At 41.1% G+C, this 12,920-nt stretch overlaps 1 protein-coding gene across 1 annotated transcript in view; it reads left to right on the top strand.

Annotated features, from left to right (window-relative positions):
- The window catches only part of RGS5 (regulator of G protein signaling 5), a 116,661-nt gene that overhangs the window by 52,140 nt on the left and 51,601 nt on the right, over positions 1–12,920 (top strand). Inside the window, exon 4 of the mRNA XM_075833330.1 lies at positions 8,890–9,056. Within this exon, the coding sequence (XP_075689445.1) occupies positions 8,890–9,056 (167 nt within the window). The remainder of the gene's footprint in view (positions 1–8,889; positions 9,057–12,920) is intronic.

Here is a 12,920-nt window from a genome sequence, read left to right as displayed (position 1 = left end):
GTTGTGAAAGGTTTCTGTTTTTTTGACGGAATCAATAGCTGTCGACTGCGCTATTGAATCCGTCAAAAAAACGTAAACCCTTTCACAACGGTGACAAACCAAAACTACTAGCAAAGTATCCGTCACCATTGAGATCAATGGTGTTTCAAACGGTATCTATGGTTTCCGTTTGCCTTTCCGTTGAGGGCTTCCCCCGACGGAAAGCTCCGATGTAACCCCTCAACGGAAACCAACGCTGATGTGAACACAGCCTTATTATTACAATTAGTAACTACTTGACATTAACAGATATTAATCCCATTAATGGATATTAGTTCCAGCTTTTGATCGATGGCTTCTTGTTAGAATCAAACTCAAAGACAGCTCTTTCCCTGTACCAGTAAATAAAAAGTAAAGAGTAAAATCTCAAGTCTTGTGGGCATGTACCCAGTAAAACATTACTCACATCAACCCACTCCTTTCTTTTTATAAATCTTTTTGGTTAAGGGACTTTTAAAAAAAAGAGTAGAGGGTGCATGTTGGCTACAATATGCAGGAGTTGACTGGCCCACCATGGTACCAGGGGATCGCCCAGTGGGCACTGGCTCTGACACAATAATGGGCCCCAATGATCAAGCAGAAGACAACCCCCTTTGGAGGTGACTTTGGAGCCAATCACTTACCACTAGTGTCTATATCTTATGGGATGATTTATAAATAACCTATTAAACCTTATTGATATGACAACAACAAATATTACAATTCAAATAAAAGTGGACCTGCACATGTTCTTCATAAATGGAAGGGGCCCTCAGGATCATCTGCTCTTGTGGACCCAAAGAAACCCATTCCGATACTGAGAATATGGACTTTCTTGCCATATGGACTTTCGAGTGCCTCCTCTTTGCATAATATTCCTAATAGGTAATGTGACTATGGCTCTTTAAACAAAACTCAAATTACTGTTAAAGTGGTATTCACATCTCACACATTTATGGAGTGTACACTTGATATGGCATAAATGCCCAATATATGTGGGCTTCACCTCTGGAACCCACAACTATCTCTAGAACAAGGTTTCCTGACCCCCGTCCTACCTTCTCTTGCTTTCGTTGATCTCTGGCCACTGAGTTACGAGGCAGCCGGGAGAATGGAAACATCCGAGCTTGCTGAGCTACACTGTTTCCGTGACTCCCATAAAAGGGAATGGAAGATACGGAAATAGAGTAGCACCAGAGTTGGGAGCCGCATCTATCGGACATTTATGTAATATCCTGTGGATATCCCATACATTTCCAAGATGAGAATAGCCTTTTAACGTAATGATAGGTATGTTCTGAGAAAACATTTCATAAAAATGGAGTGATTGTAACGCTATGAAATAAGTATGAGCAAAATGGATCTCCTAATCGAAAAAGGTCAACAATAACATCCTTTAACTTATACTGCCTGCTATATTTGTGAGGAATAAGTTTTATTTCATCTGTTGAAATAACTGATTTTCCATTAAATTTTTAGGATAAAGCTTCCTTACTAATAGGTGATAAAAAAAAATATCTTCTCTAATCCCGCTGCCCTCTTTTTAAAACACCATGGCCCCATGTAAACAATGTGGCTGCACATGAAATGTAATCCAATGTGTTTTGTCCAGAGTATAACAAATGGGGCCAGTGTGGACCACAGGAGTAATACCTATTAGGCCTTATTTACACGAACGTGTTTACCGTCCGCGATACGCGTGTGAAAATCACGCGCGTCGCGCGGACCTATGTTAGCCAATGGGGCCGTTCAGACATTCCGTGATTTTCACGCAGCGTATGTCCGCTGTGTAAAACTCACGACATGTCCTATACTTGGCCGTTTTTCACGCATCACGCACCCATTGAAGTCAATGAGTGCGTGAAAATCGCACACGGAAGCACTTCCGTGTGTCGCGCGTGATTCGCGCAACAGTAGATAAAGAAATGAAGGAAAAAATAAAAGCACTTCCTTCATTTCTTTTTCTAAACAGCAAAACCACGTGTCATAAGGATGGCATATGCGTGAAAATCACTCAGCCGCGCACCATTCACTGATGACACACGGAACTGCAACGCGCGCAAGACGCAGCGTTTTTTGCACGCGCAAAATGCACACGCTCGTGTGAATCCGGCCTTAGGTAGGATAGCACCTTTGATTTAAGAAAGCAGTGAAAAAGTTATTCCTGGAAAACCAATAAGAGTTTGGAAACAATAAAGGGAGCGCGTCGCTTGTCAAAGTGCCGCAGCTGATCAGTTAGGGTGCAGAAAGTTGGACTCCCACGGATCTGATATTGATGGTCTATCCTAAGAATAGGCTACCAATATCAAAGGTTTGTAGAGGCACCTAGGGATACATTTTGATGACAAGTCACTTCACCAATAGCAGTATGATATAATGTATGGCTAACTTATGCTAGACAGCTGATGAAATCCTAATGTATATAAAAGTAGCCCCTCTAGGGACGGGAAAACTTTTTTAGTGACCAGTGCAAAGACTGGAAAAATAATTCCCCCCTAAATCTCAAAAGTTCAGTGTGATAAATGTCAAATGTAGAATTATTGTTCTACCACACCTAAATCATCTATCTGAACATGAATGCTTTGACCAAATACATACAAAGCCAAAAGAATGCTGTCGTTTACATGGGATACATACACACTCCCCACTTACAAATGCTGCACACACATACTCTATATACCTGTACACATATACACACCACATACACCTGCATACACTACACATAATTCACACTCCTGCATACACTCCACACATGATTTGCACACACACACACACACACACACACTTTACACACCTGCATTCATACTCTCCATACACAAATATACATACACTCTTCACACATGATTCGCCCACTTGTAAACACCACATACACGATGCGCACACCTACACACACATACTCCACACATTTGCATACATTCCCAACAAACCTCTATATGCTCCACAAACACAACTTCACGGACCTGCATACATTTTCAGAATACCTTCATACACTCCACACCAGTGGTGGATTAAGTAGACCATAGGCCCTGGGCTGTTCCACAAACTTGGGCCCCCCTTCCCCACCACCGCTCTGCCGTGTCTATAGTGAACACCACCTTTTTGTGCGCGCATTGACAAATGGGTGTTACGATTCCTCTTGTCAAAGGGCTGTGTCCCTACATACTGAGAGTCTCCAACCATCGCTGACAGTATCACACTGTTCAGGGACACTTCCTCTTGACAATGGGAATGGTCACACACATTTGTCTATTAGTCCTGGGTACACAAAGATATGTAGTATACAAGGATTTCCTACAACAGACATGTCAGGAGAGGTGACAGATCCCCTATAGATCCAGTGACTTACAAGTGACGTCTTCTCTGATGGGAGTCATTTTCTTTTCTTCTCCATCAGATGCAGACCGTTATGGCGACTTCTCCTGATGAGACATCTTTGCCCATCACAACTGCAGCCATTTCCAGCCTCTATAGAAACACACAAATTTAGACACCAAGGCCCAGAACCATACATTAAAGGGGTTGTCTGGGCACGGACCGGTTTTTATACTGATGACCTATCGATGTGCCTGGACAACCCCTTTTACTCAGACTAATAAATTTGGACCCCAGACTAGATCATAGAATACATACAAACCCAGACCTTCTAAACTATTGCAGTCCCCAGACCAGACCCCACTAAACAAATACAGACCCCAAAACAAGCACCCTAAATACAGACCTCATACCAAATCCCTAAATACAGACCCCAGACCTGCCCCCTACATGAATAATAACCCAAAACCTGACTCCCTTAAATAATACAGACCCCCAGACCAGACCCCCTAATCTAATACAGACCCCTGACCAGACCCCTAAATAAAGACCCTAAACTAATACAGACCCGGGAACAGGCCCCCTAAATAAAGACCCGAGATGTCAAACTAATACAGACCCCCTAAATACAGACCCCAGACTCCTTAAACTTACTCAGACCCCTAAATATACAGACCCTAAACCCCTTAAACTGATACAGACCTCAGACCCCCTAAATACAGACCCCTTAAACTAATACAGACACCATACCTCCTAAATACAGACCAGACCCCCTAAATACAGTCCCCAAACCTGGCCCCCCAAGTACAGACCCCCTAAATACAGACCCCCTTAAATAAATCCATCCCCTTATACTTACGTAGCAGCTCTCCTCAGTCTTCTCTGTGGAGTCTTGCTGCTGCTCATGGAGCTGCGGTCATGTGACCAGCAGGTCCCTAAACAGTAGTAAGAACATCAGCGATGGGATCATGTGACCTCATCTCTGAAGGACATATACAATGCTGTTTTGTCTAGTTATTTGCCGCGTTTCGCTGCAAAATCGCGGCAAACACGCAACAAAACTATATTGTACTTTGGGTGCCCATGGGCCCCCCCGGGAGCCACGTGCCCCGGGCGGCCACCCAAAACGCCCTATGATGATCCGCCATTGCTCCAAACACACCTGCATACACTCCAAACACATGATTCTCAAACCTGCATACACTCGCTCTGCACACCTAAGGTGTATTGAGCTCAGAGAAAAAATCCTGCACTTTTATGTCCATAAAAAAAAAAGATGACTAACTAACATATTGGACGCGAACGGACGCTAACAGATGCAATTAGAAATCCCATTGATATTGATTTCAATGGGATTTTTAATGGATTCGTTTTATCCTTATTTTGATCTAAAAGTGGATGAGTAGCGAATTATATGATGAAAATGTGAATTTAGCCTAATTTATGCAAAGTTCCTTAAGTCCCATCCCTTTTGTGATCCGGTTTGCAGAATAGCCCAGCAGAACAAAAGAAAAATAGACTGTTGGGTGGCATAAATTTCACAAACACTATGCACATATATATATATATGCTCCACACACATGCTTGGGTGCTCCACACACATGCTCCAGGTGATTGGATTCTCAAAGTTGTTTTTGTATGTAAATATGTGTAAAGCTGAGGAGAGCATCGGCAGACCAGACACAATGGAGGGGCAGGGCAGGAAGTGATGGTCCCAGGCGCTTCCCCTACAATGAAGTAAAGCCTCTAGTTGGTTACAGGCTGTTCCTGGGACACAGGAACCACTGTATAACCAGTTTAGTTCAGGCATTATGTCCGAGCGGCCAAAACAAAAAATTAAAGAGACTGTTTTTTTTATATTTACATAAATAGTGCCCCCCAGACCTGAAGTTGATTGACACAATAGGCAAATGCGTACCTCGCCTACTCCTTGTCCCACTCTTAACCCCATTGTCTCCCGCTGTCTGCTTTTCAAGGAAACAAGTTTTGGCATGTTGGATTTTAACATAATCGATCAAATTTTCAACCGGGAGAGAAGTTATTGCCAATCCCCCTCTCCATTTGTCAATAAAAACTAGATTTCTTCTAGTCAGCAGGCAGGGGAATGGAGCTGCGACCATTAGTAATAAATACAAGCTATTTTCAATCCCACATGTCTTTCTGCTGGGAGGGTCTTATAAGGATCTGTAGGGAGCTGTGTGGCAAAGACCCCTAAGTAGTGCAATTGCCCCTTTTGCCCTCAATACAATCCAGCCCAGGACCTAATCTACGACAGTTGGGATCCCATTTGCAGGGCACAGATGCCTTAAGTAGTCTGGTAATGTCAGAGTAGGGAAAGTGCAAAGAATTTGAATTCCCCAAGGCAAGTCAGTTAAAGAGGCTCTGTCACCACATTATAAGTGCCCTATGTCCTACATAATGTGATTGGCACTATAATGTAGATTACAGCAGTGTCTTTTATTTAGAAAAACGATCATTTTTGACAGAGTTATGACCTATTTTAGCTTTATGCTAATTACTTTCTTAATGGACAACTGGGCGTGTTTTACTTTTTGACCAAGTGGGCGTTGTGGAGAGAAGTGTATGACGCTGAGATTACGCTGTAAACTGTCATTTAAAATGAGATTACGCTTGCCTTGCTGTAAATCTCACAGAAACGTTACCGAAGTGTCAGGATTGTGAATAGACATCCCGTCCTGGCTGGAGGTGATGTCTATTAACTCTCAGGACATTGCTGTAATGTTAGTGTGTGTGTGTGTATGTGGCTGCACATAGTGATCTAGCTATATCACTATGTGCTGTGTAAATGAATGGGGAGAAGTGTATGACGCTGATTGGTCACTGATTGGTCAGCGTCATACACTTCTCTCCACAACGCCCACTTGGTCAAAAAGTAAAACATGCCCAGTTGTCCATTAAGAAAGTCATTAGCATAAAGCTAATATAGGTCATAACTCCGTAAAAAATGATTGTTTTTCTAAATAAAAAACAGTGCTGTAATCTACATTATAGCGCCGATCACATTATGTAGAAGATAGGGCACTTATAATGTGGTGACAGAGCCTCTTTAAAGGGACCAATGCCAATGTTACCATTAATGTAAACTTTTATATAATTGTACTGATATTTTCAGAAAACTAGCACCAAGAATATAGTAAAATTAATTTTGAGGATGGTCTTCCTATAACTTGTCTTTTCTTGAGTCTGGCACCATTGTCACATTATCATTACATCCTGCAATTCATTTCTTACTTACTGTCATTATTTTTTACTTACATTCCTATTGTTCTTATTGTGAGCATTGCATAAATTGGTGCTACTGTTTCAGACTGATGCTCTGGCTGAATAAATTAAGACTTGTAATTACATCATATTCCTAGATACTTCCAGAAAATAATTGTTTATCTTTAGCGTAAACATTGTTCAAGATGTAAATTAAATGAAAGCGTGGGCAAGTGGGAGAAAACTCAAAGCGATGATGTACCTTCCTATCCACAACCGGAAATAGAGCAGAAGAGATAATTCTTGTCACTATGTACCAATTTATCACATATTCCGTACAACTGACTTCGAGGAAAAAATAACTTGTACAGGACATTCATATATACAAATGTCCTTTAACAGTAAACAGGAACGATTCTGAGAAAACATAGTACATGTCATACACACCGGAAGGCAAAGGAGACAAGAGTCCTTAAAGAGGCTCTGTCACCAGATTTTGCAACCCCTATCTGCTATTGCAGCAGATAGGCGCTGCAATGTAGATTACAGTAACGTTTTTATTTTTAAAAAACGAGCATTTTTGGCCAAGTTATGACCATTTTTGTAGTTATGCAAATGAGGCTTGCAAAAATCCAAGTGGGTGTGTTTAAAAGTAAAAGTCCAAGTGGGCGTGTATTAGGTGCGTACATCGGGGCGTTTTTAATACTTTTACTAGCTGGGCGCTCTGAAGAGAAGTAACATCCTCTTCTCTTCAGAACGCCCAGCTTCTGACAGTGCAGATCTGTGACGTCACTCACAGGTCCTGCATCGTGACGGCCACATCGGCACCAGAGGCTACAGTTGATTCTGCAGCAGCATCAGCGTTTGCAGGTAAGATCGACTTACCTGCAAACGCTGATGCTGCTGCAGAATCAACTGTAGCCTCTGGTGCCGATGTGGCCGTCACGATGCAGGACCTGTGAGTGACGTCACAGATCTGCACTGTCAGAAGCTGGGCGTTCTGAAGAGAAGAGGATGTTACTTCTCTTCAGAGCGCCCAGCTAGTGAAAGTATTAAAAACGCCCCGATGTACGCACATAATACACGCCCACTTGGACTTTTACTTTTAAACACACCCACTTGGACTTTTGCAAGCCTCATTTGCATAATTACAAAAATGGTCATAACTTGGCCAAAAATGCTCGTTTTTTAAAAATAAAAACGTTACTGTAATCTACATTGCAGCGCCTATCTGCTGCAATAGCAGATAGGGGTTGCAAAATCTGGTGACAGAGCCTCTTTAAATAAGGCACTTCATTTACCTAAACGTTTCTTACAGCTTTCCTTTTGAAGAAGCCAAAACGTTGTGACTATTGAAAGAAAATAATTACAGAAGAATATCAAATAAACTTATGTATCTCAAATACAGTTTTAAACTTGAGCTCAAGAACAGTGATGTTTGAGATGTCAGAATCCCAGACCAGAGCGTCAGCAGTGCTCTGGCCGGGGAATCTGTTCCCAGAGGCAGCCCCTGACATCACTGTCCATATATGGACAGTGACGTTAGAGGCTTTGAGATGCCGGAATGCCTGGTTAGAGCATTGCCAACGCTCTGGTCGGGGATTCCGCCCCTGATATCATTGTCCATATATGGCAGGGGAGGCAGGTGTGGCGCGATCTACAGGGGTCACTGTGGCACTATCTACATGGGCACTGTGGCACTATCTATGTGGGCACTATCTACAATAGGCACTGTGGCACTATGTCGGAGCTGTGGCACTATCTACAGTGGGTACTGTGGCACTATATGGGCAGAGTGGCACTATCTACAGTGGGCACTGCGGCACTATGTGAATGTAGCCTAATTGTATATATATTTATATACAAACGGTATATGTAGTGTGTGTGTGTGTATATATATATATATATATATATATATATATAGTGTTTTCTTTACATTTTTAGTTAATTGTCTTCTCATGAAAAACTTGTAATTAATTAAACTAATCTAAAGAATGAAAACTTCATAAGTCTTGTAAAAAATTAAAGTAAAAATAGTTATGATATACAAAACGGTTACAAAGATATTATCATTTAAATAAGTGCATATCCGAAATGAAAAATGTGACCTAGACACAGGTGCATCAATGACCCTTGGTCATGAAAAGGTTAATGCACACAAATATTCCCAATGGTTTCCCAATTTGTCTGGAGTTGACCAATCTGTCAGCATCATGAGATTACTATGAGGTCAATATAGTCTGCACACTGCGTCTGACTTATCTGTGACGTTATTTGAGTACACATAAATAAATGTAACATATTGTGACCTTAAATCCATTTCTACCCATTGTCTAGATGGACTCTCTGCCTTCCAGAGTTTTCTGAAGATGGAATTCAGCGAGGAGAACATTGAGTTCTGGATGGCTTGTGAGGATTACAAAAAGACCAAGTCCCCAGCCAAGCAGGCAGCAAAAGCTAAGAAAATCTATGAAGAATTCATCCAAACCGAGGCTCCTAGAGAGGTAAAAACATACAATAGTAATGGCAAAGTGTTACTTATGTCTGGTAGTCCGGTTACTAAGGATGCTTTTACTTACAACCATAATTTTTAAGTGCGGTCGCCAGGCCGCATGTCCATAGCAACCAGTCTGTTTCATGTTAGTCCGCTCAAGGTAACCCAAGGCAGAATTGCCACTGAGGGCACAAAATGGGCAAGAAAGTTTTGCAGAACGAAGGCTCTGTTCACACTACCGTCATGGCTTCCGATCTTAATGTAGCCATGCCTAGTATGATGGATCCATTATACAATATAATATTAAATTTCTTTGTTAGGTCACTTTTTTATTTGGAATAAAGGCTACGAGACAAATCGATTTTTGGCCGTGCGACCTGTATTACAGCCAAAGTCGTTGTGTAGGCCCAGCCTAAAACTATACTATATATCAATATATATGAGATAGATAGGTAGGTAGATGGGTAGATAGAGATAATAATAATCTTTATTTGTATGACACTAAAAATCTGCATTTAGATAAATAGATCATGATAATTATAATATTTTTATATATCTATCTAAATGCAGATTTTTTTGTGTCCTATAATTAAAGATTATTATTATTTCTATCTATTTATCTGTCTGTCTGTTTAATATAATACAAAAAATCAAAGCAAAAGTAGCACTGTGGAATAGAGATTGGTGCAAGTCCTTGAGCACTGATCCAGTATCCAAATAGGGTATAATATAAACAAAGGGTGACAGCACTCCGTTCAAATTTAATGAAAAAGCAAGATGAGTTTATTCACCTCCGCCATGTTTCAGCCCAGCTCAATGGGGCCTTTCTCATGCAGAGAAAGCTGGGCTGAAACGTTGCAGAGGTGAATAAACTCCACTTGCTTTTTCACTAAATTTGAACGGAGTGCTGTCACCCTTTGCTTATTCTATTTAATATCATAAATATATTGATGTATTGTGCAGTTTGACACAGGTTGCACGCCAAAGATCGATATGTCCCCCAGCTTACATTGCAAGTAATAAAAGTCAATGTGGCCGCGTCGTCACGCGCAAGTTGCCACGACATGACAGTTGCAAAGAATCCAAAAAGTTGTATAAGTTTATACATAAGTTGTGTTGCGAAAACTTGCAGATCGCAACGTGATGTAGGCTAAGAGACAAAGAGATTTTTGGCCGTGCGACCTATGTCATGGCCAAAGTCACCATGTAGCCCAAGCCGTAGGGTAATTTTATATGTGGTGTATTTGCTGCAGATTTTACCTGCAGATTTGTGCAGGTAAAGTCCTCAGGCGGTTACAGTACAGGAAATTTAGTTGAAATTTTATAAATCTCCTCCACATGCTGCAGACATTTTATGCTGCAGATTTTCAAATCTTTTATATGTTATTACATGAATACCTTGGGGGATCTAATTTCCTAACAGAGTCATTTTCGAGGAGCGTTCACAGTGTTTTGGCACTTCGCAACATCTGTAATGGTCGTATGGTGCCAGCAAACCATCTTTGGAAAATTTGCTCTCCAAAAGCCAGTTTGCACACTATTCAGTCTAAGCTCCACCTTGGGCCCAGCGTCTAAGAAGTGCACACGCATTTGCTATCTTTGAAGACGACAGAAGTTGCCAAATATGTGTTCAAGTGTACTTTCCCGGTGACATGCAGCAGATGTAAAAAAGCGTCACCTGAATTCACATATTTGGAAAAAATGCTGGTTTAAGTTTTTTACACCAAAGTCAATGAATTGTCTGGAAAAAACAAAGGGCTAAAATCTTTTATATGTTGTTACATGAATACCTTAGAGGTCTCATTTAATTTTGGGAGTATTCACAGTGTGTTGGCACTTCATAACATCTGTAACTATTATGTGGTGACAGCAAACCAGAATTAAAAAATGTACTCTACAAAAGCCAGTTTGTGCACCATTCATAGTAACCTCCGCCGTGTGTCCTGCATGTTAGAAATGCACACACATTTGGTATCGCTGAAGATGGCAGAATTTGCCAAATATGTGTTCAGGTGTGTAAAATCCCGTGGCATGCACAAGATGTCCATATATGGACAGTTACATCAGGGGCTTCTCCAGTCGGAGCACTTCTGACTTCTGATTGTAGTTGAAAGCCCCTGACATCACTGTCCATATATGGCCTGGAATTCCAGGACCTAACATCACTGTCCATATATGGAGAGTGACGTCAGGGGCTCCTCCAGGGGTGGAATCCCCCGGCCAGAGCGTTGACGTCTGAGGTATACAACGGGACTCCTCTTGACATACAGTATACCTCCAATGGAAGAAAAAAACCGAGATGTGAATAAGGCAAAATACTAAAAGGTACTTAAGTCTTCTACCAATACTATAATGCTGACACTTTATTCACCAAACATTCTCATATGACTAGGTGGGACTCAGACCAACAGATATCATTTTTTATACAACAGTGGCATCTAAATCCTGAGCGCCTAGTAGGTTTACCTGCATATTACAAACTATTACTGAGATGGTATAACCTCCCATACAAACTTTCTAAGATGTTCCCTGATTTTACTTCTCCCTCCCCCCTATGCTGGTGTGGGTCTGATTCTACAGCTATGCTTCTACATGTAGTTTAGGCTTGCCCATGAATAGAAACCATGTGGAACTTCATATGTGTCTTCTGTTTTTGTTTTTACTTTGATCGGACAGCCGCATTAGTCATATTATATCTGTATATATCTTCCATCCAACCCCACCACCGTACTCATCAACGACCTCCTGGCAAGAAACTGGAAATCAACTACAATTCCCTCCGAGACAGAAATTTTCCAATCAATTAAGACTAACTATACTCATAAACATATGATAGCCAGACATAAGTCAAATATATCTAAATTTCCATAGCTTGGCAGTTCTGGTGTCAGTCTTGGTGTGATTCCTGTATATTTATATTCTTTTTCTTTGCACCCTTGTTTCTTAATTTTGACAGTTATATTGTTTAATATACTCTGTATACAGACAGGCTATTACTTTTGCGCATACACTACTTATATGCAATGTGATGACATAATCTTGCTAAATTTATTTTGTACTCCTTTGTTTAATATGTAAACCATCTGTATACACAGCAGCCTGTCAATGACCTGCCCGTAGGGCGGGGGGAGGCAGGGAGAAGCGGGGGCAGCGCTCTCCCCATGAAAATGCCAGACTCATAACTATAACTCCGGTGTATTATTTCAGCTCTCCTTTTAGCTAAACAGCACAACATCTTGCATGCCATTTTGGCTACTACAAATATGGACCTAGAACTATCATATGCTGGCCTTACATGGGACAGCATATTCAGCTGACAGATTCACTTTAGGTCTAATGTTGGACACTTTTTTTTTTCTGACTTCTAAAAAAATGAGAATACAAAAACATTGATACCTAAATGCATTTGGTAAAATAGTGATGGCATGTAGAAAGACTTGGCACCATACTAGTACATCAACTAAAAGACATTTATCATAATAGGTAATACGATTTGGTTTTGGCTTCCTGCTTCTCTGTCACATGCAGACATATGAAACATAGCCAACCCAAGCGTGCCAAACAGCTGGTTAATTGCTCCCAAGTCAGTGCAAATCACTCGTGCCAAAAAGATTAAAACCAGAACAAATATGGCCACAAGAGAGAATAACTTCATTGTTCCTTGTCAAACAGTTAATGGGGCCTAAAGTTTTATAAACAAGTTTTCAAGTAGGAGATGGCTTCAAACCAACTTCTAGCATTTATCAGGCCATGTCATCCTTTATCTTCAGCGTAGAAAGGATGTTACTCAATGTACCGCAAACGCAGCCTTCAAAGAGTCAGGATAACGGGCTGCATACGTTGTTTCCTTAAGAACTAAAGCATATTTTCAGGT

The sequence above is a fragment of the Rhinoderma darwinii genome, chromosome 7 (assembly GCF_050947455.1).
Source record: "Rhinoderma darwinii isolate aRhiDar2 chromosome 7, aRhiDar2.hap1, whole genome shotgun sequence".
Lineage (NCBI taxonomy): Eukaryota > Metazoa > Chordata > Amphibia > Anura > Rhinodermatidae > Rhinoderma > Rhinoderma darwinii.
This window is presented reverse-complemented; position numbering and strand designations above follow the sequence as displayed.